This window comes from Haemorhous mexicanus, chromosome 31 (assembly GCF_027477595.1).
Source record: "Haemorhous mexicanus isolate bHaeMex1 chromosome 31, bHaeMex1.pri, whole genome shotgun sequence".
Classification (NCBI taxonomy): Eukaryota; Metazoa; Chordata; class Aves; order Passeriformes; family Fringillidae; genus Haemorhous; species Haemorhous mexicanus.
The window spans coordinates 2793357-2820060 of NC_082371.1; the positions used below are offsets into that span (position 1 = coordinate 2793357).

The following is a 26704-nucleotide window of genomic DNA, read 5'->3' on the forward strand; positions in this document are numbered from 1 at the left end:
CGGCTGTGACTGCTCTGGGGACACTGGGGACACACTGGGGGGACATTGGGGACCCTACAGGGACACTGGGGACACTGGGGGGACATTGGGGACACTGTGGGGACATTGGGGGGACATTGGGGGGACCCTACAGGGACATTGGGGACACTGTGGGGACATTGGGGACACTGGGGACACTGGGGGGACATTTGGGACACTACAGGGACACTGGGGACAATGGAGGGACATTGGGGACACTGTGGGGACATTGGGGGGACATTGGGGGGACCCTACAGGGACACTGGGGACACTGGGGGGACACTGGGGACAGTGGGGGGACACTGGGGGGACATTAAGCAGACACTGTGGAGACATTGGGACCCTGCAGGGACACTGGGGACATTGGGAGGACACTGGGGACAATGGAGGGAGACTGGGGACACTGTGGAGACATTGGGGACACTACAGGGACACTGGGGACAATGGGGGGACATTGGGGAACCTACAGGGACACTGGGAGGACACTGGGAGGACATTGGGGACACTGGGGACAGTTAGGGGACACTGGGGGGACATTAAGCGGACACTGTGGGGACATTGGTACCCTACAGGGATGCTGGGGACATTGGGAGGACACTGGGGACACTGTGGGGACCCTACAGTGACCCTAAACAGGGGTGACCCTACAGTGACCCCGTAACCCCACTGGTGACCCCACTGGTGACCCTAAACATGCGTGACCCTACAATAACACAGGGGTGACCCTACAGTGACCCCATAACCCCATGGCTGACCCCACAGTGACCCTATAGCCCCACGGGGACCCCGCAGTGACCCTATAGCACAGGGTGACCCTATAACCCTATCGGTGACCCCACAGTGACCCTATAGCCCCACGGGGACCCCGCAGTGACCCCAAACACGCGTGACCCTACAATAACACAGGGGTGACCCTACAGTGACCCCATAACCCCACTGGTGACCCCATGGGGACCCCGCAGTGACCCTATAACACAGGGTGACCCTATAACCCTATTGGTGACCCCACAGTGACCCCAAACACGCGTGACCCTACAATAACACAGGGGTGACCCTACAGTGACCCCATAACCCCACTGGTGACCCCATGGGGACCCCGCAGTGACCCTAACCAGGGGTGACCCTATAACCCTATCAGTGACCCCACAGTGACCCTAAACACGCGTGACCCTACAATAACACAGGGGTGACCCTACAGTGACCCCATAACCCCATTGCTGACCCCACGGGGACCCCGCAGTGACCCTAAACGGGGGTGACCCTATAACACAGGGTGACCCTATAACCCTATCAGTGACCCCACAGTGACCCCAAACACGCGTGACCCTACAATAACATTGGGGTGACCCTACAGTGACCCCATAACCCCACTGGTGACCCCCATAACCCCACGGGGACCCCACAGCGACCCCACAATCGGGGGGGGGGGGGGGGGGGGGGGGCGCCGTTCCCATGGCAACGCCTGCTGGGGGGGGGCGCCCCCGTCGCTGTCGCGCAACGGCCGCTGCCGTAAAGCGACGCCCGCGGTGCCGCAAAAGCGTCGGCCGGTGCCGCCAAGCGAGGCGGCGGGGGCGGCGCGTTAAAGATGGCGGCGGTGGGGCCCGGTCCCGGGGCCGGCGCTGGAGCGGCCGGGGGGGCCCGCGGCGGCCGCCACTGAGCCCGGCCGCACCCCCCGGCACCGTCCGGGACCCGCCGGGAGCCTCCGGGACGCTCGGGTCGGTGCGCGGCCTCCGCCGGCCCCGGTGCGGCCGCGGCCCCTGCGGGCTCGGGCCTGCCCCGGCCCCGGGGCGGGATCCCGGGAGGGGCGGGGCGGCCCCGGGGGGAGCCCGGGGGGGACCCGGGAGGGACCCCGAGAGTTCGGGGGGGCTCTGGGGGAGCCTCTGAGGGAGCCCGGGAGGGTTTGGGGGGGCCCTGAGGGGTTTTGGGGGGCCCTTGGGGCCTTTGGGGAGGGTCCCTTAGGGCGGCCCTTGGGGTTTTGGGGGCTCCTTGGGGGTTTTGGGGGGTCCTTGGGGGTTTTGGGGGGTCCCTGCGCCTTTGGGGGACCCCTTAGAGGGGTCCTTGAGTTTTTTGGGGGTGTTTGGGGGAGCCTTGAGTTTTTTTTGGGGGTCCCTGAGCCTTTGGGGGGTCCCTTAGGGAGCTCCTTGGGGTTTTTGGGGTGTCCTGGGGGGATTTTTTTGGGTTTTGGGGCATCCTTGAGGCTCTTTTAGGGAGTCCCTGAGATTTTGGGGGAGGTCCTTGAGATTTTTGGGGTCTGGGAATTTTTGGGGTGACCCCCAAGATTTTGGGAGAGGTCCCCGAATATTTTTTGGGGGGAGTCCCGGAGATTTTTTTGGGGTTCCCTCAGATTGGGAGGGGGGGGAATCTGGGAAAAGTCCTGGAGTTTTTGGGGAGAATCCCTGAATTTTTGGGGTTCCCAGGGATTGGGGGGGGTAGTCCCCAAAAATTTGGGAATCCCCAAAAATTTGGGGTCCTCAGGAATCGAGGGAACTTTTTTGGGGATTGAGGGGGGGGAGGGGTTCCCCAAAATTTGGGGATTCCCAAGGATCAGGGATTGGGAGGGGTTCCCCAAAAATTGGGGTTTTTCAGGAATTGAGGGGATTCCCAAAATTCTGGGATGGTTCTCCAGGGATTGGGGGGGGTCCCCAGGGATGGGAGGGTCCCCAAAATTGGGGGTCCCTGACCTTTGACCCCATGCTCCCCCAGCTCCAGCCCCGCTGTCCCTGGCACCTGGCCCAGGTGAGTGCACCCCGCTCCCATGGGGGATTTGGGGGGATTTGGGGGGGATTTTGGGGGGATTTTGGGGTTTTTGGGGGGATTTTGGGGTTTTTGGGGGCTTGGGGATTTTTCCAGGATTTGGGAAACTCCTGGGAATGCTCTTTGGGATCCATCCCAGGGGATTTTGGGATCTCCATCCCAAAGAATTTGGGGATTTCATCCTCAAGGATTTGGGGGATCCACCCCAAAAGATTTGTGTTCTCCATCCCAGAGGATTTGGGGGATCCATCCCAAGGGATTTTGGATTCCATTCCTGTGGGATTTGGGGGATCCATCCCAAGGGATTTGGGGGCTCCATCCCAGAGTATTTGGGGGATCCATCCCAGAGGATTTAGGGTTCCATTCCTGAGGGATTTGGGGATTTCATCCCGAAGGATTTGGGGGATCCATCCCAAAGGATTTGGAGGATCCATCCCAAAGGATTTGGGGCATCCATCCCAAGGGATTTGGGGGATTTCATCCCAGAGGATTTAGGGTTCCATTGCTGAGGGATTTGGGGATTTCATCCCAAAGGATTTGGGGGATTCATCCCAAAGGATTTGGGGGATTTCATCCCAAGGGATTTGGGGGATCCATCCCAGAGGATTTAGGGTTCCATTCCTGAGGGATTTGGGGATTTCATCCTGAAGGATTTGGGGTCACCATCCCAGTGGATTTGGGGTCACCATCCCAGTGGATTTGGGGTCGCCATCCCATGGGATTTGGGGTCGCCATCCCATGGGATTTGGAGGATCTATCCCAAAGGATTTGGGGCATCCATCCCAAGGGATTTGGGGGATTTCATCCCAGAGGATTTAAGGTTCCATTCCTGAGGGATTTGGGGCATTCATCCCAAAGGATTTGGGGCATTCATCCCAAAGGATTTGGGGGATTCATCCCAAAGGATTTGGGGGCTCCATCCCAGAGGATTTGGGGGCTCCATCCCAGAGGATTTGGGGGATCCATCCCAGTGGATTTGGGGGCTCCACCCCATGGGATTTGGAGGATCCATCCCAGGGGATTTGGGGCATCCATCCCAAGGGATTTGGGGGATTTCATCCCAGGGGATTTAGGGTTCCATTCCTGAGGGATTTGGGGGCTCCATCCCAAAGGATTTGGGGTCGCCATCCCAGAGGATTTGGGGGCTCCACCCCATGGGATTTGGGGGATCCATCCCAGGGGATTTGGGGGATTTCATCCCAGAGGATTTAAGGTTCCATTCCTGAGGGATTTGGGGGATTCATCCCAAAGGATTTGGGGGATCCATCCCAAGGGATTTGGGGGATTTCATCCCAAAGGATTTGGGGGATCCATCCCATGGGATTTGGGGGATCGATCCCAAAGGATTTGGGGATTTCATCCCAAGGGATTTGGGGGATTTCATCCCAGAGGATTTGGGGATTTCATCCCAAAGGATTTGGGGCATCCATCCCAAGGGATTTGGGGGCTCCATCCCAAGGGATTTGGGGGATTTTATCCCAGAGGATTTAAGGTTCCATTCCTGAGGGATTTGGGGGATTCATCCCAAAGGATTTGGGGGCTCCATCCCAGAGGATTTGGGGGCTCCATCCCAGAGGATTTGGGGCATCCATCCCAAGGGATTTGGAGGATTCATCCCAAAGGATTTGGGGGATTCATCCCAAGGGATTTGGGGGATCCATCCCAAGGGATTTGGGGGATTTCATCCCAGAGGATTTAGGGTTCCATTCCTGAGGGATTTGGGGGATCCATCCCAAAGGATTTGGGGGATTCATCCCAGAGGATTTAGGGCATCCATCCCAAAGGATTTGGGGATTTCATCCCAAAGGATTTGGGGGATCTATTTAGGAGGATTTGGGGGCTCCATCCCAGAGGATTTGGGGTTCCATTCCTGAGCATTTGGGGCCATCCAGTTTCTCCCAGTTTTTCTCCCACTTCCTCCCAGTTTGTCCCATTTTTTTCCCCTGTCTCTCCCAGTTTGGGCCAGCAGGAGGCCGGGCAGGGCAGATCCCCACTCCAGAGGCTCTGGAATGCCCCGGGATGTTTTTTTGGGATATTTTTGGGAGCAGCAGCGTCAGCCTGAGCCTGTCCAGATGCTCCCAGGCAGCCTCAGGAATCCCGGGATTTCGGGAACATTCCCTGCCATTCCCACATTTCCCACCCCCCTCTGGCTCAGGAGTGGATTTGGGAGCTCCTTCCTGATCCCTCACCTGGGAATGGAGCAAAAAAATTCCCGGGATTGGGATTTTTTTGGAGGCAAAAAATTGAGGGGTTTGGAGGGGGGAGGGGGAATTCCAGTGCTGGCCTTTGGGGTTGTTTGGGATTCCAGGGAATTCTGTGGGATTCCAGGGAATTCTGTGGGATTCCAGGGAATTCTGTGGGATTCCAGGGCTCTGCTGCTGCCCTTTCCCAGGGAAATGAGGATTTTTGGGAGGCTGGGGGACTGGCACTGCTCTCCTGGGGAGATTCCAGGGGGAATTTTTGCTGGGAATGTGTTTCAAGATGGATCTTTAGAATCCCAGATCCCTCGGGATCGGGTTTTCCCGGGATGCTGAGCGGGGTTTGGGTGTCCTGGAGCTTCCCCAGGTGGATTTTCCATGGAAAATGGGGATTTGGGGAGTGCCTGCAGTGCTGGGGTGGGCTGGGGACAAGGGGACATCCCGTGGTGGCCGTGGCAGGGCCACTCCAGCTCCGTGTCATGGTGTCCCCATGTCCATCTGTCCCTGTGTTCTCGTGTCCCCCTGTCCTCGTGTCCCCATGTCCCCATGTCCCCAATGTCCCTGTGTTCTCGTTTCCCCCTGTCCCCATGTCCCCAATGTCCCTGTGTCCTCGTGTCCCCCTGTCCCCATGTCCCCAATGTCCCTGTGTCCTCGTGTCCCCATGTCCCCATGTCCCCAATGTCCCTGTGTTCTCGTTTCCCCCTGTCCCCATGTCCCCAATGTCCCTGTGTCCTCGTGTCCCCCTGTCCCCATGTCCCCAATGTCCCTGTGTCCTCGTGTCCCCCGTCCCCATGTCCCCAATGTCCCTGTGTTCTCGTTTCCCCCTGTCCCCATGTCCCCAATGTCCCTGTGTCCTCGTGTCCCCATGTCCCCAATGTCCCTGTGTCCTCGTGTCCCCATGTCCCCAATGTCCCTGTGTCCTTGTTTCCCCCTGTCCCCATGTCCCCAATGTCCCTGTGTCCTCGTGTCCCCCTGTCCCCATGTCCCCAATGTCTCTGTGTCCCCCTGTCCTTGTTTCCCCATGTCCCTGTGTCCTCGTGTCCCCCTGTCCCCATGTCCCCAGTGTCTCTGTGTCCCCCTGTCCCCACATCCCTGTGTCCCTAATGTCCCCATATCCCATTGTCCCCCTGTTGTCCCTCTGTCCCCCTAATGTCCCTCTGTCCCCCTAATGTCCCTCTGTCCCCGTGTCCCCGCAGGGATTCCCGTGGGAAGCGGCGATGTCGGACAAGGGCGGCAGCATGGACGGCAGGACGGACATTGTCAACGGTGAGGGGACAGCTGGGGACAGCCAGGGGACAGCTGGGGTGGCAGTGGAGGTGGCAGGGTGACAGGGACAGTGATGGGGATGGGCTGGCAGCGATGGTGACAAGGTAACGGTGACAGCGGGGGTGGCAGCAGAGGTGACAGTGAGGGTGCCAGGGTGGCTGTGATGGTGGCAGAGTGACAGCGATGGTGACAAAGCGACTGTGGTGGTGACAGCCATGGTGCCAGGGTGTCAGTGCAGGTGCCAGCCATGGTGCCACCACGCTGTCCCCATGTCCCCCTGTCCCCAGGCAGCCTGTCCAGCAGCCCTGAGGACATGTCAGCCGAGCAGGGCTGGTGTCACTGTGATGTCCCTGTGTCAGTGTGACACTGGTGTCACTGCAATGTCCCCAGTTCCCAGGCAGTATGGTGACACTGGTGACACTGTCCCCATGTCCCCTGTCCCCAGGCAGCCTGTCCAGCAGCCCTGAGGACATGTCAGCCGAGGAGGGCCGGTGTCACTGTGATGTCCCTGTGTCAGTGTGACACTGGTGTCACTGCAATGTCCCCAGTTCCCAGGCAGTATGGTGACACTGGTGGCACTGGTGACACTGTCCCCATGTCCCCTGTCCCCAGGCAGCCTGTCCAGCAGCCCTGAGGACACGTCAGCCGAGGAGGGCCGGTGTCACCGCGATACCCGCATGTCCTCATGGCAGTGTGACAGTGGTGACACTGTGATGTCCCCCTGTCCCCAGGCAGTATGGTGACACTGTGCTGTCCCCATGGTGACACGCTGATGTCCCCCTGTCCCCAGGCAGCCTGTCCAGCAGCCCTGAGGACATGTCAGCAGAGCAGGGCCGGTGTCCCTTTGCTGTCCCCACGGTGTCACTGTGATGTCCCCAGTTCCCAGGCAGTACAGTGACACAGGTGTCCCTGTGCTGTCCCCATGGTGACAGTGTGATGTCCCCCTGTCCCCAGGCAGTATGGTGGCACTGTGCTGTCCCCATGGTGACAGTGTGATGTCCCCCTGTCCTAAGGCAGCCTGTCCAGCAGCCCCGAGGACATGTCAGCCGAGCAGGGCCGGTGTCACTGTGCTGTCCCCATGGTGTCACTGTCATGTTCCCAGTTCCCAGGCAGTACGGTGACACAGGTGGCACTGTGCTGTCCCCATGGTGACAGTGTGATGTCCCCCTGTCCCCAGGCAGCCTGTCCAGCAGCCCCGAGGACATGTCAGCCGAGCAGGACCGGTGTCACTGTGCTGTCCCCATGGTGTCACTGCAATGTCCCCAGTTCCCAGGCAGTACGGTGACACAGGTGGCACTGTGCTGTCCCCATGGTGACAGTGTGATGTCCCCCTGTCCCCAGGCAGCCTGTCCAGCAGCCCTGAGGACATGTCAGCCGAGGAGGGCCGCGAGACGTCCTCGGGCATCGAGGTGGAGGCGTCCGACCTGAGCCTGAGCCTGACGGGCGACGACGCCGGGGCCGCGCGGGGCCGCGCCAGCGACAGCGACAGCTCCGGGGACAAGGACAGCGACAGCATGGACGACACCGGCCACTACTCCATCCCCGAGGAGCCGCGGCACGACGAGGACGAGGAGGAGGAGGAGGAGGAGGAGGAGGAAGAGCCGCGGGCCCGGCGCAGGGCGCCCCGCAAGCGGCCGCCGCACGAGCGCGACTCGTCCGACGAGGAGCAGGCGCTGGAGGACTGGGTGGCTGCTGCTTCTCTCACTTACCCAGGGGAGGCTGAGGGGCTTAAATGAGGTTTAAATGGGGTTTAAATGAGGTTTAAAGGAGGTGTTAAATGAGGTTTTAACTGAGGTTTTAAAAGAGGTTTTAAGTGAGGTTTTAGAGGATTTTATTCCATAGTGAGACACTAGAGATGTACTGGGTGGCTGCTGCTTCTCTCGCTTACCCAGGGGAGGCTGAGGGGTTTAAATGAGGTTTAAATGGGGTTTAAATGAGGTTTAAAACAGGTTTAAAGGAGGTTTAAAGGAGGTTTAAATGAGGTTTTAACTGAGGTTTTAACTGAGGTTTTAAATGAGATTTTAAGTGAGGTTTTAGAGGATTTTATTCCATAGTGAGACTCAGGAGATGTACAACTGAGTGGCTGCTGCTTCTCTCACTTACCCAGGGGAGGCTGAGGGGTTTAAAAGAGGCTTAAATGAGGTTTAAAAGAGGTTTAAAGGAGGTTTAAAAGAGGTTTAAAAGAGGTTTAAATGAGGTTTTAACTGAGGTTTTAAAAGAGGTTTTAAGTGAGGTTTTAAAGGATTTTATTCCATAGTGAGACACAGGAGATGAAAACTGGGTGGCTGTTGCTTCTGTCACTTACTGAGGGGAAACTGAGGGGTTTAAAAGAGGTTTAAAAGAGGTTTAAATGAGGTTTAAAACAGGTTTAAATGAGGTTTAAATGAGGTTTAAAGGAGGTGTTAAATGAGGTTTTAACTGAGGTTTTAAAAGAGATTTTAAGTGAGGTTTTAGAGGATTTTATTCCATAGTGAGACTCGGGAGATGTACAACTGGGTGGCTGCTGCTTCTCTCACTTACCCAGGGGAGGCTGAGGGGTTTAAATGAGGTTTAAAGGAGGTTTAAAGGAGGTTTAAAGGAGGTTTAAATGAGGTTTAAATGAGGTTTAAAGGAGGTGTTAAATGAGGTTTTAACTGAGGTTTTAGAGGATTTTATTCCATAGTGAGACTCGGGAGATGTACAACTGAGTGGCTGCTGCTTCTGTCACTTACCCAGGGGAGGCTGAGGGGTTTAAATGAGGTTTAAAAGAGGTTTAAAACAGATTTAAATGAGGTTTTAACTGAGGTTTTAACTGAGGTTTTAAAAGAGGTTTTAAGTGAGGTTTTAGAGGATTTTATTCCATAGTGAGACTCGGGAGATGTACAATTGAGTGGCTGCTGCTTCTGTCACTTACTGAGGGGAAACTGAGGGGTTTAAAAGAGGTTTAAAAGAGGTTTAAAAGAGGTTTAAAAGAGGTTTAAATGAGGTTTAAAAGAGGTGTTAAATGAGGTTTTAAAAGAGATTTTAAGTGAGGTTTTAAAAGAGATTTTAAGTGAGGTTTTAGAGGATTTTATTCCATAGTGAGACACGAGAGATGTACTGAGTGGCTGCTGCTTCTCTCACTTACCCAAGGGAGGCTGAGGGGTTTAAAAGAGGTTTAAATGAGGTTTAAAAGAGGTTTAAATGAGGTTTAAAAGAGGTGTTAAATGAGGTTTTAACTGAGGTTTTGAAAGAGGTTTTAAGTGAGGTTTTAGAGGATTTTATTCCGAGAGATGTACTGAGTGGCTGCTGCTTCTCTCGCTTACCCAGGGGAGGCTGAGGGGTTTAAATGAGGTTTAAAAGAGGTTTAAAAGAGGTTTAAAAGAGGTTTAAATGAGGTTTTAAAAGAGATTTTAAGTGAGGTTTTGAAAGAGGTTTTAAGTGAGGTTTTAGAGGATTTTATTCCATAGTGAGACTCTAGAGATGTACAACTGAGTGGCTGCTGCTTCTCTCACTACCCAGGGGAGGCTGAGGGGTTTAAATGAGGTTTAAATGAGGTTTAAATGAGGTTTAAATGAGATTTAAAGGAGGTGTTAAATGAGGTTTTAACTGAGGTTTTGAAAGAGGTTTTAAGTGAGGTTTTAGAGGATTTTATTCCATAGTGAGACAGGGGAGATGTACAATTGAGTGGCTGCTGCTTCTGTCACTTACTGAGGGGAAACTGAGGGGTTTAAAAGAGGTTTAAAAGAGGTTTAAAAGAGGTTTAAATGAGGTTTTGAAAGAGATTTTAAGTGAGGTTTTAGAGGATTTTATTCCATAGTGAAACACAGGAGATGAAAACTGGGTGGCTGTTGCTATTCTCCACAAAAACTGTGCAAATTTTCCCAATTTATTATATCAGAACCAGCTAAAACTGCCCAGTTAGCAGTAGCTAACCCCTTTAACAGGTGAATTAATGCCCACCTGTGTTGCCAGGTGGCCTCGGAGACGTGGGCGCTGCCGCGGCGGCGGGGGCGATCCCGGGTCACCCTACAATAAGTTTGGTTTTCTCTAAAAACTGCAAATTTTCCCAATTTATTATATCAGAACCAGCTAAAACTGCCCAGTTACCCTTTCCCTCTAGCAGCTGACCAGGTGAGTTAACCCACAGCTGGTCAAGCTGAGCCCTGTGTCCCCTCCAGGTGGCCTCAGAGCCATGGGCGCTGCTGGGGGCGATCCCGGGTGACCCTGCAATAACTTTGGTTGTCTCCAAAAACTGCAAATTTTCCCAATTTCTTATATCAGAACCAGCTAAAACTGCCCAGTTTTCTGCAGCTAACCCCTTTAACAGGTGAATTAATGCCCACCTGTGTTGCCAGGTGGCCTCGGAGACGTGGGCGCTGCCGCGGCCGCGCTGCCAGGGGCGATCCCAGGTGACCCTACAATAACTTCGGTTTTCTCCAAAAACTGCAAATTTTCCCAGTTTATTATATCAGAACCAGCTAAAACTGCCCAGTTAGCAGCAGCTAACCCCTTTAACAGGTGAATTAATGCCCACCTGTGTTGCCAGGTGGCCTCGGAGACGTGGGCGCTGCCGCGGCCGCGCTGGCGGGCGATCCCGGGTGACCCTACAATAACTTTGGTTGTCTCTAAAAACTGTGCAAATTTTCCCAATTTATTATGGCAGAAACAGATAAAACTGCCCAGTTACCCTTTCCCTCTAGCAGCTGACCAGGTGAGTTAACCCACACCTGGTCAAGCTGAGCTCTGTGTCCCCTCCAGGTGGCCTCAGAGCCATGGGCACTGCTGGGGGCGATCCCGGGTGACCCTACAATAACTTTGGTTTGCTCTTAAAACTGTGCAAATGTTCCCTATTTGTTTTATCAGAACCAGCTAAAACTGCCCAGTTAGCAGTAGCTAACCCCTTTAACAGATGAATTAATGCCCACCTGTGTTGCCAGGTGGCCTCGGAGACGTGGGCGCTGCCGCGGCCGCGCTGGCGGGCGATCCCGGGTGACCCTACAATAACTTTGGTTTTCTCCAAAAACTGCAAATGTTCCCAGTTTATTATGGCAGAAGCAGCTAAAACTGCCCAGTTAGCAGCAGCTAACCCCTTTAACAGGTGAATTAATGCCCACCTGTGTTGCCAGGTGGCCTCGGAGACGTGGGCGCTGCCGCGGCCGCGCTGCCGGGGGCGATCCCGGGTGACCCTACAATAACTTCGGTTTTCTCCAAAAACTGCAAATTTTCCCAATTTCTTATATCAGAACCAGCTAAAACTGCCCAGTTTTCTGCAGCTAACCCCTTTAACAGGTGAATTAATGCCCACCTGTGTTGCCAGGTGGCCTCGGAGACGTGGGCGCTGCCGCGGCCGTGCTGGCGGGCGATCCCGGGTCACCCTACAATAACTTCGGTTTTCTCCAAAAACTGCAAATTTTCCCAATTTATTATGGCAGAACCAGCTAAAACTGCCCAGTTAGCAGCAGCTAACCCCTTTAACAGGTGAATTAATGCCCACCTGTGTTGCCAGGTGGCCTCGGAGACGTGGGCGCTGCCGCGGCCGCGCTGGCGGGCCATCCCGGCGCTGCGGCAGCGCCAGCTGGGCGGCTGCTCGCGCTTCGTGGCGCAGGCCTGCGGCGCCCGGCTCTTCGTGCAGAAGTTCCGGCTGCAGCACGGCCTGGAGGGGCACACGGGCTGTGTGAACACGCTGCACTTCAACCAGAGGGGCACCCGCCTGGCCAGCGGCAGCGACGACCTCAAGGTGCTGGTGTGGGACTGGCTGCGGCGCCGGCCCGTGCTGCAGTTCGACAGCGGGCACAAGAGCAACGTCTTCCAGGTGGGCACGGCGGGGTTTTGGGGTGCTGTCACCCAGGGGAGTCTCAGCATCTGTCCTCGGGATGGGTTTCCTGAAGTTCACGGGTGTGTTGTAAAATTTGTCGGGTTGAGAGGCCCTGGTTGGGGTGGGAGAGGGTCCCAGGAAGAGCTCAGTTGGGAGAGGGGATGCTTGGGAAAGGATCTGGGAAAAGGTCCCCAGATCCCACAGACTGATCCCCAGATCCCACAGACTGACCCCCAAGATCCCACAGTTTGATGCCCTGATGCCCCAGATCCCACAGATTGACCCCCAGATCCCACAGATTGATGCCCCAGATCCCACAGATTGACCCCCAGATCCCACAGATTGAGGCCCTGATGCCCCAGATCCCACAGACTGACCCCCAAATCCCACAGATTGATGCCCCAGATCCCACAGATTGACCCCCAGATCCCACAGACTGATGCCCTGATGCCCCAGATCCCACAGACTGATGCCCCAGATCCCACAGATTGACCCCCAGATCCCACAGACTGATGCCCCAGATCCCACAGATTGACCCCCAGATCCCACAGATTGACCCCCAGATCCCACAGATTGATGCCCCAGATCCCACAGATTGACCCCCAGATCCCACAGACTGACCCCCAGATCCCACAGATTGACCCCCAGATCCCACAGACTGACCCCCAGATCCCACAGACTGACCCCCAGATCCCACAGGTTGATGCCCCAGATCCCACAGACTGACCCCCAGATCCCACAGATTGACCCCCAGATCCCACAGGTTGACCCCCAGATCCCACAGATTGACCCCCAGATCCCACAGACTGACCCCCAGATCCCACAGATTGACCCCCAGATCCCACAGACTGACCCCCAGATCCCACAGACTGACCCCCAGATCCCACAGGTTGATGCCCCAGATCCCACAGACTGACCCCCAGATCCCACAGATTGACCCCCAGATCCCACAGGTTGACCCCCAGATCCCACAGATTGACCCCCAGATCCCACAGACTGACCCCCAGATCCCACAGATTGATGCCCCAGATCCCACAGATTGACCCCCAGATCCCACAGACTGACCCCCAGATCCCACAGACTGACCCCCAGATCCCACAGGTTGATGCCCCAGATCCCACAGATTGACACCCCAGATCCCACAGACTGACCCCCAAATCCCAGAGATTGACCCCCAGATCCCACAGACTGACCCCCAGATCCCACAGACTGACCCCCAGATCCCACAGATTGACCCCCAGATCCCACAGATTGATGCCCCAGATCCCACAGGTTGACCCCCCAGATCCCACAGGTTGACCCCCAGATCCCACAGATTGATGCCCCAGATCCCAGAGATTGATGCCCCAGATCCCACAGACTGACCCCCAGATCCCACAGATTGACCCCCAGATCCCACAGATTGACCCCCAGATCCCACAGATTGATGCCCCAGATCCCACAGACTGACCCCCAGATCCCACAGATTGACCCCCAGATCCCACAGATTGACCCCCAGATCCCACAGATTGACCCCCAGATCCCACAGACTGACCCCCCAGATCCCACAGATTGACCCCCAGATCCCACAGATTGACCCCCAGATCCCACAGACTGACCCCCAGATCCCACAGACTGACCCCCAGATCCCACAGATTGATGCCCCAGATCCCACAGATTGACCCCCAGATCCCACAGATTGACCCCCAGATCCCACAGATTGATGCCCCAGATCCCACAGACTGACCCCCTGATCCCACAGACTGACCCCCAGATCCCACAGATTGACCCCCAGATCCCACAGATTGACCCCCAGATCCCACAGACTGACCCCCAGATCCCACAGATTGACCCCCAGATCCCACAGATTGATGCCCCAGATCCCACAGATTGAGGCCCAGATCCCACAGATTGACCCCCAGATCCCACAGACTGACCCCCAGATCCCACAGATTGACCCCCCAGATCCCACAGATTGACCCCCAGATCCCACAGACTGACCCCCAGATCCCACAGATTGACCCCCAGATCCCACAGATTGACACCCCAGATCCCACAGATTGACCCCCAGATCCCACAGACTGACCCCCAGATCCCACAGATTGACCCCCAGATCCCACAGACTGACCCCCAGATCCAACAGACTGATGCCCCAGATCCCACAGATTGATGCCCCAGATCCCACAGATTGACCCCCAGATCCCACAGATTGATGCCCCAGATCCCACAGATTGACCCCCCAGATCCCACAGATTGACCCCCAGATCCCACAGACTGATGCCCCAGATCCCACAGATTGACGCTCCAGTTCCTGGGAGATTTTGGGAGGATTCCTGGGAGATTTTGGGAGGATTCCTGGGAGATTTTGGGAGGATTCCTGGGAGATTTTGGGAGGATTCCTGGGAGATTTTGGGAGGATTCCTGGGAGATTTTGGGAGGATTCCTGGGAGATTTTGGGAGGATTCCTGGGAGATTTTGGGAGGATTCCTGGGAGATTTTGGGAGGATTCCTGGGAGATTTTGGGAGGATTCCTGGGAGATTTTGGGAGGATTCCTGGGAGATTTTGGGAGGATTCCTGGGAGATTTTGGGAGGATTCCTGGGAGATTTTGGGAGGATTCCTGGGAGATTTTGGGAGGATTCCTGGGAGATTTTGGGAGGATTCCTGGGAGATTTTGGGAGGATTCCTGGGAGATTTTGGGAGGATTCCTGGGAGATTTTGGGAGGATTCCTGGGAGATTTTGGGAGGATTCCTGGGAGATTTTGGGAGGATTCCTGGGAGATTTTGGGAGGATTCCTGGGAGATTTTGGGAGGATTCCTGGGAGATTTTGGGAGGATTCCTGGGAGATTTTGGGAGGATTCCCAAGAGAACTGGGACAACTCCCACAACAATTCCAGCACTTCCCCCCATCCCTTCCCCTTCCCACCTCCTCTGCGATTCCCCCTTTCCTTCCCCTCTCCCCCCACCACTCCCCTGTCCCTTTTTCCCAATTTTTCCCGCTTTTTCCCCGTTTTCCAGGCCAAGTTCCTGCCCAACAGCGGTGACTCCACGCTGGCCATGTGTGCCCGGGACGGGCAGGTGCGCGTGGCCGAGCTCTCGGCCACCCAGTGCTGCCGCAGCACCAAGCGCGTGGCCCAGCACAAGGGGGCTTCCCACAAGGTGAGGGGGATCCCAGGAATGCCAAATCCCGGGATTTGGGGTGCCTGGGGATGGGGTGGGAGCAGTGCTGGGAGCAGGGGATGTCACCACAGAGGTGACAGCCGCTGCTGTCACAGCACCGAGTCCTGCACAAGAGGGCTTGCCGCAAGGTGAGCTGGGATTTGGGAATGGCAAATCCCGGGAATGCCAAATCCCAGGATTTGGGGTGCTTGGTGAGGGGGGAGGTCTCCTTTTCCTGGAGATCCGAGGGGTTTTTGGGAGAAAGGAAGGGATTTTTCCCACTTTCTACGCAATTCCCAAGTATTTCAAGCCTTTTCTGTGGCCATTGTCACCTTTGCTGTCACCACACAGGTGAGGGGGATCCCAGGAATGCCAAATCCCGGGATTTGGGGTGCCTGGGGATGGGGGAACGCGGTGGGGATGGGGTGGGAGCAGTGCTGGGAGCAGGGGATGTCACCACAGAGGTGACAGCCGCTGCTGTCACAGCACCGAGCCCTGCACAAGAGGGCTTGCCACAAGGTGAGCTGGGATTTGGGAATGGCAAATCCCAGGAATGCCAAATCCCAGGATTTGGGGTGCTTGGTGAGGGGGGAGGTCTCCTTTTCCTGGAGATCCGAGGGGTTTTTGGGAGAAAGGAAGGGATTTTCCCACTTTCTATGCAATTCCCAAGTATTTCAAGCCTTTTCTGCAGCCATTGTCACCTTTGCTGTCATCACACAGGTGAGGGGGATCCCAGGAATGCCAAATCCCGGGATTTGGGGTGCCTGGGGATGGGGGAACGCGGTGGGGATGGGGTGGGAGCAGTGCTGGGAGCAGGGGATGTCACCACAGAGGTGACAGCCGCTGCTGTCACAGCACCGAGCCCTGCACAGGAGGGCTTGCCACAAGGTGAGCTGGGATTTGGGAATGGCAAATCCCGGGAATGCCAAATCCCAGGATTTGGGGTGCTTGGGAAGGGGGGAGGTCTCCTTTTCCTGGAGATCCGAGGGGTTTTTGGGAGAAAGGAAGGGATTTTTCCCACTTTCTACGCAATTCCCAAGTATTTCAAGCCTTTTCTGCAGCCATTGTCACCTTTGCTGTCACCACACAGGTGAGGGGGATCCCAGGAATGCCAAATCCCGGGATTTGGGGTGCCTGGCAATGGGGGAACACGGTGGGGATGGGGTGGGAGCAGTGCTGGGAGCAGGGGATGTCACCACAGAGGTGACAGCCGCTGCTGTCACAGCACCGAGCCCTGCACAAGAGGGCTTGCCACAAGGTGAGCTGGGATTTGGGAATGGCAAATCCCGGGAATGCCAAATCCCAGGATTTGGGGTGCTTGGGAAGGGGGGAGGTCTCCTTTTCCTGGAGATCCAAGGGGTTTTTGGGAGAAAGGAAGGGATTTTCCCATTTTCTACGCAATTCCCAAGTATTTCAAGCCTTTTCTGTGGCCATTGTCACCTTTGCTGTCACCACACAGGTGAGGGGGATCCCAGGAATGCCAAATCCCGGGATTTGGGGTGCCTGGGGATGGGGTGGGAGCAGTGCTGGGAGCAGGGGATGTCACCACAGAGGTGACAGCCGCTGCTGTCACAGCACCGAGCCCTGCACAAGAGGGCTTGCCACAAGGTGAGCTGGGATTTGGGAATGGCAAATCCCGGGAATGCCAAATCCCAGGATTTGGGGTGCTTGGGAAGGGGGGAGGTCTCCTTTTCCTGGAGATCCGAGGGGTTTTTGGGAGAAAGGAAGGGATTTTCCCACTTTCTACGCAATTCCCAAGTATTTCAAGCCTTTTCTATGGCCATTGTCACCTTTGCTGTCACCACACAGGTGAGGGGGACCCCAGGAATGCCAAATCCCGGGATTTGGGGTGCTTGGTGAGGGGGGAGGTCTCCTTTTCCTGGAGATCCGAGGGGTTTTTGGGAGAAAGGAAGGGATTTTTCCCACTTTCTACGCAATTCCCAAGTATTTCAAGCCTTTTCTGCAGCCATTGTCACCTTTGCTGTCACCACACAGGTGAGGGGGATCCCAGGAATGCCAAATCCCGGGATTTGGGGTGCCTGGCAATGGGGGAACGCGGTGGGGATGGGGTGGGAGCAGTGCTGGGAGCAGGGGATGTCACCACAGAGGTGACAGCCGCTGCTGTCACAGCACCGAGCCCTGCACAAGAGAAGTGGGATTTGGGAATGGCAAATCCCGGGAATGCCAAATCCCAGGATTTGGGGTGCTTGGGAAGGGGGGAGGTCTCCTTTTCCTGGAGATCCGAGGGGTTTTTGGGAGAAAGGAAGGGATTTTCCCACTTTCTACGCAATTCCCAAGTATTTCAAGCCTTTTCTGTGGCCATTGTCACCTTTGCTGTCACCACACAGGTGAGGGGGATCCCAGGAAGGCCAAATCCCGGGATTTGGGGTGCCTGGGGATGGGGTGGGAGCAGTGCTGGGAGCAGGGGATGTCACCACAGAGGTGACAGCCGCTGCTGTCACAGCACCGAGCCCTGCACAAGAGGGCTTGCCACAAGGTGAACTGGGATTTGGGAATGGCAAATCCCGGGAATGCCAAATCCCAGGATTTGGGGTGCTTGGGAAGGGGGGAGGTCTCCTTTTCCTGGAGATCCGAGGGGTTTTTGGGGAGAATGGAAGGGATTTTCCCACTTTCTACGCAATTCCCAAGTATTTCAAGCCTTTTCTGCGGCCATTGTCACCTTTGCTGTCACCACACAGGTGAGGGGGATCCCAGGAATGCCAAATCCCGGGATTTGGGGTGCCTGGGAATGGGGGAACGCGGTGGGGATGGGGTGGGAGCAGTGCTGGGAGCAGGGGATGTCACCACAGAGGTGACAGCCGCTGCTGTCACAGCACCGAGCCCTGCACAAGAGGGCTTGCCACAAGCTGAACTGGGATTTGGGAATGGCAAATCCTGGGAATGCCAAATCCCAGGATTTGGGGTGCTTGGGAAGGGGGGAGGTCTCCTTTTCCTGGAGATCCGAGGGGTTTTTGGGAGAAAGGAAGGGATTTTCCCACTTTCTACGCAATTCCCAAGTATTTCAAGCCTTTTCTGTGGCCATTGTCACCTTTGCTGTCACCACACAGGTGAGGGGGGTGAGTGTGGCCACTCAGCTCCTTTAAAATCCAGGAATTTGGGGATTTTCCCACTTTTTGGGTGCACTTCAGACCCTTGGCTGTGCTGTTGTCGCCATGACGTCACCCATATGACATCATTCCTATGACATCACCTGGATGACATCACTGCAGTTCAGGGCAGGAATCCCCAAACCTGGAATTTTCCAGGTGGATTTTCCTGTTTTTTGGGATTTTTGGGAGTTAATTCTCACTGTTTTTTCCCTTTTTTTCCCCCAATCCCAGCTGGCGCTGGAGCCGGACTCGCCCTGCACGTTCCTGTCTGCGGGGGAGGACGCCGTGGTCTTCACCATCGACCTGCGGCAGGACCGGCCCGCCTCGTGAGTGAGGGGAAAAGTGGGAGTTCTGAGGGGAAAAGTGGGAATTCTGAGTGGGAAATGGGAATTCTGAGTGGGAAATGGAAATTCTCTGGGGAAGAAAGGAGCTTTGGAGTGGGGAATGGGGATTCCATCGACCTGTGGCAGGACCGGCCCGCCTCGTGAGTGAGGGGAAAAGTGGGAGTTCTGAGGGGAAAAGTGGGAGTTCTGAGGAGAAAAGTGGGAATTCTGAGGAGAAAAGTGGGAATTCTGAGTGGGAAATGGGAATTCTGAGTGGGAAATGTAAATTCTGAGGGGAAGAAAGGAGCTTTGGGGTGGGGAATGGGGATTCCATCGACCTGTGGCAGGACTGGCCTGCTTCGTGAGTGAGGGGAAAAGTGGGAGTTCTGAGGGGAAAAGTGGGAGTTCTGAGGGGAAAAGTGGGAATTCTGAGGAGAAAGGTGGGAATTCTGAGTGGGAAATGGGAATTCTGAGTGGGAAATGTAAATTCTCTGGGGAAAAAAGGAGCTTTGAGGTGGGAAATGGGGATTCCATAGACCTGCGGCAGGATCGGCCCACTTCGTGAGTGAGAGGAAAGTTGGGAATTCTGAGGGGAAAGTTGGGAATTCTGAGGGGAAAAGTGGGAATTGTGAGGAGAAAATTTGGATTTCTGAGGGGAAAAGTTGGAATTCTAAGGGGGAAGTAGGAATTCTGTGGGGAGAAAAAGGGGATTTGTGGTGGGAAATGGGGATTCCATCGACCTGCGGCAGGACCGGCCCGCCTCGTGAGTGAGGGGAAAAGTGGGAGTTCTGAGGGGAAAAGTGGGAATTCTGAGTGGGAAATGGGAATTCTGAGTGGGAAATGGAAATTCTCTGGGGAAGAAAGGAGCTTTGGAGTGGGGAATGGGGATTCCATCGACCTGTGGCAGGACCGGCCCGCCTCGTGAGTGAGGGGAAAAGTGGGAGTTCTGAGGGGAAAAGTGGGAGTTCTGAGGAGAAAAGTGGGAATTCTGAGGAGAAAAGTGGGAATTCTGAGTGGGAAATGGGAATTCTGAGTGGGAAATGTAAATTCTGAGGGGAAGAAAGGAGCTTTGGGGTGGGGAATGGGGATTCCATCGACCTGTGGCAGGACTGGCCTGCTTCGTGAGTGAGGGGAAAAGTGGGAGTTCTGAGGGGAAAAGTGGGAGTTCTGAGGGGAAAAGTGGGAATTCTGAGGAGAAAGGTGGGAATTCTGAGTGGGAAATGGGAATTCTGAGTGGGAAATGTAAATTCTCTGGGGAAAAAAGGAGCTTTGAGGTGGGAAATGGGGATTCCATAGACCTGCGGCAGGATCGGCCCACTTCGTGAGTGAGAGGAAAGTTGGGAATTCTGAGGGGAAAGTTGGGAATTCTGAGGGGAAAAGTGGGAATTGTGAGGAGAAAATTTGGATTTCTGAGGGGAAAAGTTGGAATTCTAAGGGGGAAGTAGGAATTCTGTGGGGAGAAAAAGGGGATTTGTGGTGGGAAATGGGGATTCCATCGACCTGCGGCAGGACCGGCCCGCCTCGTGAGTGAGGGGAAAAGTGGGAGTTCTGAGGGGAAAAGTGGGAATTCTGAGTGGGAAATGGGAATTCTGAGTGGGAAATGGAAATTCTCTGGGGAAAAAAGGAGCTTTGAGGTGGGAAATGGGGATTCCATAGACCTGTGGCAGAACCGGCCTGCCTCGTGAGTGAGAGGAAAATTGGGAATTCTGAGGGGAAAGTTGGGAATTGTGAGGGGAAAGTTGGGAATTGTGAGGAGAAAATTTGGATTTCTGAGGGGAAAAGTTGGAATTCTAAGGGGGAAGTGGGAATTTTGTGGGGAGAAAAAGGGGATTTGTGGTGGGAAATGGGGATTCCATCGACCTGCGGCAGGACCGGCCTGCCTCGTGAGTGAGGGGAAAAGTGGGAGTTTTGAGGGGAAAAGTGGGAATTCTGAGTGGGAAATGGGAATTCTGAGTGGGAAATGTAAATTCTCTGGGGAAGAAAGGAGCTTTGGGGTGGGGAATGGGGATTCCATCGACCTGTGGCAGGACCGGCCTGCTTCGTGAGTGAGGGGAAAAGTGGGAGTTCTGAGGGGAAAGTTGGGAATTCTGAGGGGAAAAGTGGGAATTCTGGGGAGAAAAGTGGGAATTCTGAGTGGGAAATGGGAATTCTGAGTGGGAAATGGAAATTCTCTGGGGAAGAAAGGAGCTTTGAGGTGGGGAATGGGGATTCCATAGACCTGCGGCAGGATCGGCCCACTTCGCGAGTGAGAGGAAAGTTGGGAATTCTGAGGGGAAAGTTGGGAATTCTGAGGGGAAAAGTGGGAATTCTGAGGAGAAAATTTGGATTTCTGAGGGGAAAAGTTGGAATTCTAAGGGGGAAGTAGGAATTCTGTGGGGAGAAAAAGGGGATTTGTGGTGGGAAATGGGGATTCCATCGACCTGCGGCAGGACCGGCCCGCCTCGTGAGTGAGGGGAAAAGTGGGAGTTCTGAGGGGAAAAGTGGGAATTCTGAGTGGGAAATGGGAATTCTGAGTGGGATATGGAAATTCTCTGGGGAAGAAAGGAGCTTTGGGGTGGGGAATGGGGATTCCATCGACCTGTGGCAGGACCAGCCTGCCTCGTGAGTGAGAGGAAAATTGGGAATTCTGAGGGGAAAGTTGGGAATTGTGAGGGGAAAGTTGGGAATTGTGAGGAGAAAATTTGGATTTCTGAGGGGAAAAGTTGGAATTCTAAGGGGGAAGTGGGAATTTTGTGGGGAGAAAAAGGGGATTTGAGGTGGGAAATGGGGATTCCATCGATGTGTGGCAGGACCGGCCTGCCTCGTGAGTGAGGGGAAAAGTGGGAGTTTTGAGGGGAAAAGTGGGAATTCTGAGTGGGAAATGGGAATTCTGGAGGGAAAAAAGGGATTTGGGGTGGGAAATAGGGATTCCATCAATCTGTGGCACGACCAGCTGCACCTCGAGAGTTACTGGAATAACGTGAACTCTGAGGGGAAAGCTGGGAATTCTGAGGGGGAAAATGGGAATTCTGAGTGGAAAATTGGGAATTCTGTGGGGAAAAGTGGGAATTCTGGGCAGGAAATGGGAATTATGTGGGAAATAAAGGGGATTTGGGTTGGGAAATGGGGATTCAATCAACCTGCAGCCGTGCCTAGTGAGTGAATGGAAAAAGGTGAATTCTGAGGGGAAAGTTGGGAATTCTGAGGGGAAAAGTGGGAATTCTGTGGGGAAAAGTGGGAATTCTGGGCAGGAAATGGGAATTCTGGGGGGAAAAAAGGGGATTTGGGGTAGGAAATGGGGATTCCATTGATCTGAAGCAGGACTGGTCCGTCATGTGAGTGACCAGAAGAACAGGAATTCTGTGGGGAAAGTTGGGAATTCTGAGGGGAAAGTTGGGAATTCTGAGGGGAAAATCAGGAATTGTGGGTGAGAAATGGGAATTCTGTGGGGAAAAAGGGTATTTGGGGTGGGAAGTGGGATTCCATTGGTTTGAAGTAGGCCCAATGGCCTGCTTCACGAGTGACCAGAAAATTGGGAACTCTGAGGGGAAATTTGAGAATTCTGAGGGGGAAAATGGGAATTCTGTGCAAGAAATGGAGAATTCTGGGCAGGAAATGGGAAGAGGTGGGTTTTGGGGAAAAATCAGGGGTTTTTTTGGGAAATCAGGGATTTTTGGGGGAAATCAGGTTCTTTTTGTGTGGAAAACAGGTTGGGTGTTTTTTGAAAATTGAGATTTTTCAAGGAAATTTTGATATGTTTTGCGGGAACACGAATATTTTTGGGGGGAAAAATTGAATTTTTTTTGAAAATGGATTTTTTGGGGAGGGGAAATAATTTTTTTTTTTAACCAGAGTAATTTGGTGAGAAAACATTTTTCTGGGGGGAAAGCAAGTTGGTTTTTTGGGAAAAAACAGTTTTTTGAGGAAAAAACAGTTATTTGAGGGACTTTTGGGCAAAACCTGATTATTTTTAGAGGGAAAACCAGGGTTTTTTTTTGCGGGAAAAGCAGGTTTTTTTTGGGAAAAGCAGTTTTTCTCTCTCCCTGTGTTTTTCCAGCCTCTGGGCTGTCATTCTGGAGGCTGATCCAGCTCAAATCCTGAGGTTTCATAACCAGGACGAGCCTTTTAATCCCTGATCTCTCCGGAATCCGTGGCTGGAGCTGATCCCAACCCCCTCCCTGGGCTGGATCCCTCTGGAATTCTCACCCTGGCAGAACCAACCCCAAATTTCCCCTCCTGGAATGGCCCAAATTCCCTCAAATCCCAGATGATTTCAGGGATTTTTAGGAAAAATTGGGATTTTTTTTGAAAAGTGGGGATTTTGGGGGAAAAATTGGGATGTTGGGAGTAATAATGAGAATTTTGGAGGGAATAATGGGGAATGGTGGACAGGAAAATGGGGAATTTTTTTTTTAAATGGGAATTTGGTAGGGGAAACAGGTGGGATTTGGGGGATAACAGGTGGAGTTTGGGGAAAAATCTGAGGTTTCTTTTGGGAAATGGCATTTTCCCTTGGGAATTCCCAGCTCCCTCCACGTCCTTTGGGCTGGATCTCTCTGGAATTTCACCCTGCTGGAGTCAACCCTGAATATTTCTCTCCTGGAATGCCCCAAATCCCCCAAAAATCCCAGCTGGTTTTAGGGGGGAAACTCCCCCAGATCCCATTTTCCCTTTGGGAATTCTCCCAGTGCTGATTTTTCCTTGGGAAATTCCCAACCTCAGGAAAGATTTCTGGTTTGGGTTGGGATTGGGGCTGGGATTGGGCTGATCCCAAGGATTTCCCCAGGAAATTGGTGGTGACAAAGGAGAAGGAGAAGAAGGTCGGGCTCTACACCATCTTTGTCAACCCTGCCAACACCTCCCAGTTCGCCGTGGGCGGCCGTGACCAGTTCGTGAGGTGGGGCCAAACTGGGAGCACTGGGAGAGCCAAAATCCAGGGATTCCCCATCCCAAATCCAGGGATTCCCCATCCCAAATCCATCATTTCCCCTGCCCACTTTACCTTTCTCAAATCCAACTTTTACCCTCCCCAAATCCATGATTTCCCAAATCAGGGGCCAGGACCAGTTTGGGAGGTGAGGCCAAACTGGGAGCACTGGGAGAGCCAAAACCCTGGGATTCCCTATCCCAAATCCAGGGATTCCCAAATCTGCCTCTTTCCCTTCCCAAATCCCCAATTTTGCCCTCCCCAAATCCATGATTTCCCAAATCAGGGGCCAGCACCAGTTCGTGAGGTGAGGCCAAACTGGGAGCACTGGGAGAGCCAAAACCCTGGGATTCCCCATCCCAAATCCATGGATTCCCCACCCCAAATCCATCATTTCCCCTGCCCACTTTACTTTTCTCAAATCCAACTTTTACCCTCCCCAAATCCATGATTTCCCAAATCAGGGGCCAGCACCAGTTTGGGAGGTGGGGCCAAACTGGGAGCACTGGGAGAGCCAAAACCCTAGGATTCCCCACCCCAAATCCAGGGATTCCCAAATCTGCCTCTTTCCCTTCCCAAATCCCCAATTTTGCCCTCCCCAAATCCACGATTTCCCAAATCAGGGGCCAGCACCAGTTTGGGAGGTGGGGCCAAACTGGGAGCACTGGGAGAGCCAAAACCCTGGGATTCCCCATCCCAAATCCAGGGATTCCCCACCCCAAATCCATCATTTCCCCTGCCCACTTTACCTTTCTCAAATCCAACTTTTACCCTCCCCAAATCCATGATTTCCCAAATCAGGGGCCAGGACCAGTTTGTGAGGTGAGGCCAAACTGGGAGCACTGGGAGAGCCAAAACCCTGGGATTCCCCATCCCAAATCCAGGGATTCCCCACCCCAAACCCAGGGATTCCCCACCCCAAATCCATCATTTCCCCTGCCCACTTTACCTTTCTCAAATCCAACTTTTACCCTCCCCAAATCCACGGTTTCCCAAATCAGGGGCCAGCACCAGTTTGGGAGGTGAGGCCAAACTGGGAGCACTGGGAGAGCCAAAATCCAGGGATTCCCCATCCCAAATCCAGGGATTCCCCACCCCAAATCCAGGGATTCCCAAATCTGCCTCTTTCCCTTCCCAAATCCCCAATTTTGCCCTCCCCAAATCCATGATTTCCCAAATCAGGGGCCAGCACCAGTTTGGGAGGTGAGGCCAAACTGGGAGCACTGGGAGAGCCAAAATCCAGGGATTCCCCACCCCAAATCCAGGGATTCCCCATCCCAAACCCACGGATTCCCCACCCCAAATCCAGGGATTCCCCACCCCAAATCCAGGGATTCCCCATCCCAAATCCAGGGATTCCCCACCCCAAATCCATCATTTCCCCTGCCCACTTTACCTTTCTCAAATCCAACTTTTACCCTCCCCAAATCCATGGTTTCCCAAATCAGGGGCCAGGACCAGTTTGGGAGGTGAGGCCAAACTGGGAGCACTGGGAGAGCCAAAATCCAGGGATTCCCCACCCCAAATCCAGGGATTCCCCATCCCAAACCCACGGATTCCCCACCCCAAATCCAGGGATTCCCCACCCCAAATCCAGGGATTCCCCACCCCAAATCCTGGGATTCCCCATCCCAAATCCATCATTTCCCCTGCCCACTTTACCTTTCTCAAATCCAACTTTTACCCTCCCCAAATCCACGATTTCCCAAATCAGGGGCCAGGACCAGTTCGTGAGGTGAGGCTAAACTGGGAGCACTGGGAGAGCCAAAACCCTGGGATTCCCCATCCCAAATCCAGGGATTCCCAAATCTGCCTCTTTCCCTTCCCAAATCCCCAATTTTGCCCTCCCCAAATCCATGGTTTCCCAAATCAGGGGCCAGCACCAGTTTGGGAGGTGGGGCCAAACTGGGAGCACTGGGAGAGCCAAAACCCAGGGATTCCCCACCCCAAATCCAGGGATTCCCCACCCCAAATCCAGGGATTCCCCACCCCAAATCCATCATTTCCCCTGCCCACTTTACCTTTCTCAAATCCAACTTTTACCCTCCCCAAATCCACGATTTCCCAAATCAGGGGCCAGCACCAGTTTGGGAGGTGAGGCCAAACTGGGAGCACTGGGAGAGCCAAATCCAGGGATTCCCCACCCCAAATCCAGGGATTCCCCATCCCAAAACCCTGGGATTCCCCACCCCAAATCCAGGGATTCCCCACCCCAAATCCATCATTTCCCCTGCCCACTTTACCTTTCTCAAATCCAACTTTTGCCCTCCCCAAATCCATGGTTTCCCAAATCAGGGGCCAGGACCAGTTTGGGAGGTGAGGCCAAACTGGGAGCACTGGGAGAGCCAAAATCCAGGGATTCCCCACCCCAAATCCAGGGATTCCCCATCCCAAATCCAGGGATTCCCCATCCCAAATCCAGGGATTCCCCACCCCAAATCTGCCTCTTTCCCTTCCCAAATCCCCAATTTTGCCTTCCCAGATCCAGGACTGGGACCAGCCCAGAATTCCAGGGAATTTAAAATGGGATTTGGGACATGGGAATGGTTTTTTTTTTCAGCCCCAAATCCCCAGGGAATTTTTGGATGGAATTTTGGACGTGGGAATGTTTTTTCAGCCCCAAATCCCCAGGGGATTTTTGGATGGAATTCAGACCATGAGAACCCCATTCCTTCCCCAAATCCCCAGGGAATTTTAGGATGGAATTTTGGGTGTGGGAACATCATTTCTGTCCCAAATCTGGGCCTGCCCTGCCACAAAAATCCCAGGGAATTTTAGGATGGAATTTTGAGCCCTGGGATCTCGGAATTTGAATTTTGGGGGATAAAAAAGCTTCCCTGGAGTGAATCCAACCTTGTTTTTTTTTTTTTTTCCCTGATTCCTGCAGGATTTATGATCAGAGGAAAATCGATGAGAACGAGAACAACGGAGTCCTGAAGAAGTTCTGCCCCCACCACCTGGTACTGGGAGTACTGGGAGGGGACTGGGAGGGGACTGGGAGCACTGGGATCACCCCAGAGCATTCCCATGGGAAGAGGCTCCTCCTTTTCCTGGAAAACCCTTCAGGAAGAGATGGAAAAAACTCCCAGAAATTTTTTTTTTGTTGGTTTTTTTGCCCCTCAATCCCAATTTTCTGCCTCCCTACATCCTCAGCTGGGAGTGTAACTCTCAGAATTCCCAGGAAAAGGGGCTGGATCTGAGCTTTTCCCACTTTT

At 54.1% G+C, this 26704-nt stretch overlaps 1 protein-coding gene across 1 annotated transcript; it reads left to right on the forward strand.

Moving 5' to 3' along the window:
* The first annotated feature begins 1596 nt into the window (after positions 1–1596).
* DCAF8 (DDB1 and CUL4 associated factor 8) lies at positions 1597–26704 on the forward strand. Its single transcript, XM_059871158.1, has 9 exons — positions 1597–1733; positions 2722–2754; positions 6167–6236; positions 7578–7921; positions 11704–12009; positions 15010–15150; positions 18492–18586; positions 23349–23459; positions 26377–26704. Exons 3-9 carry the CDS (start codon positions 6188–6190, stop codon positions 26687–26689), a joined length of 1359 nt encoding a protein of 452 aa, XP_059727141.1. The 5' UTR covers positions 1597–1733; positions 2722–2754; positions 6167–6187; the 3' UTR covers positions 26690–26704.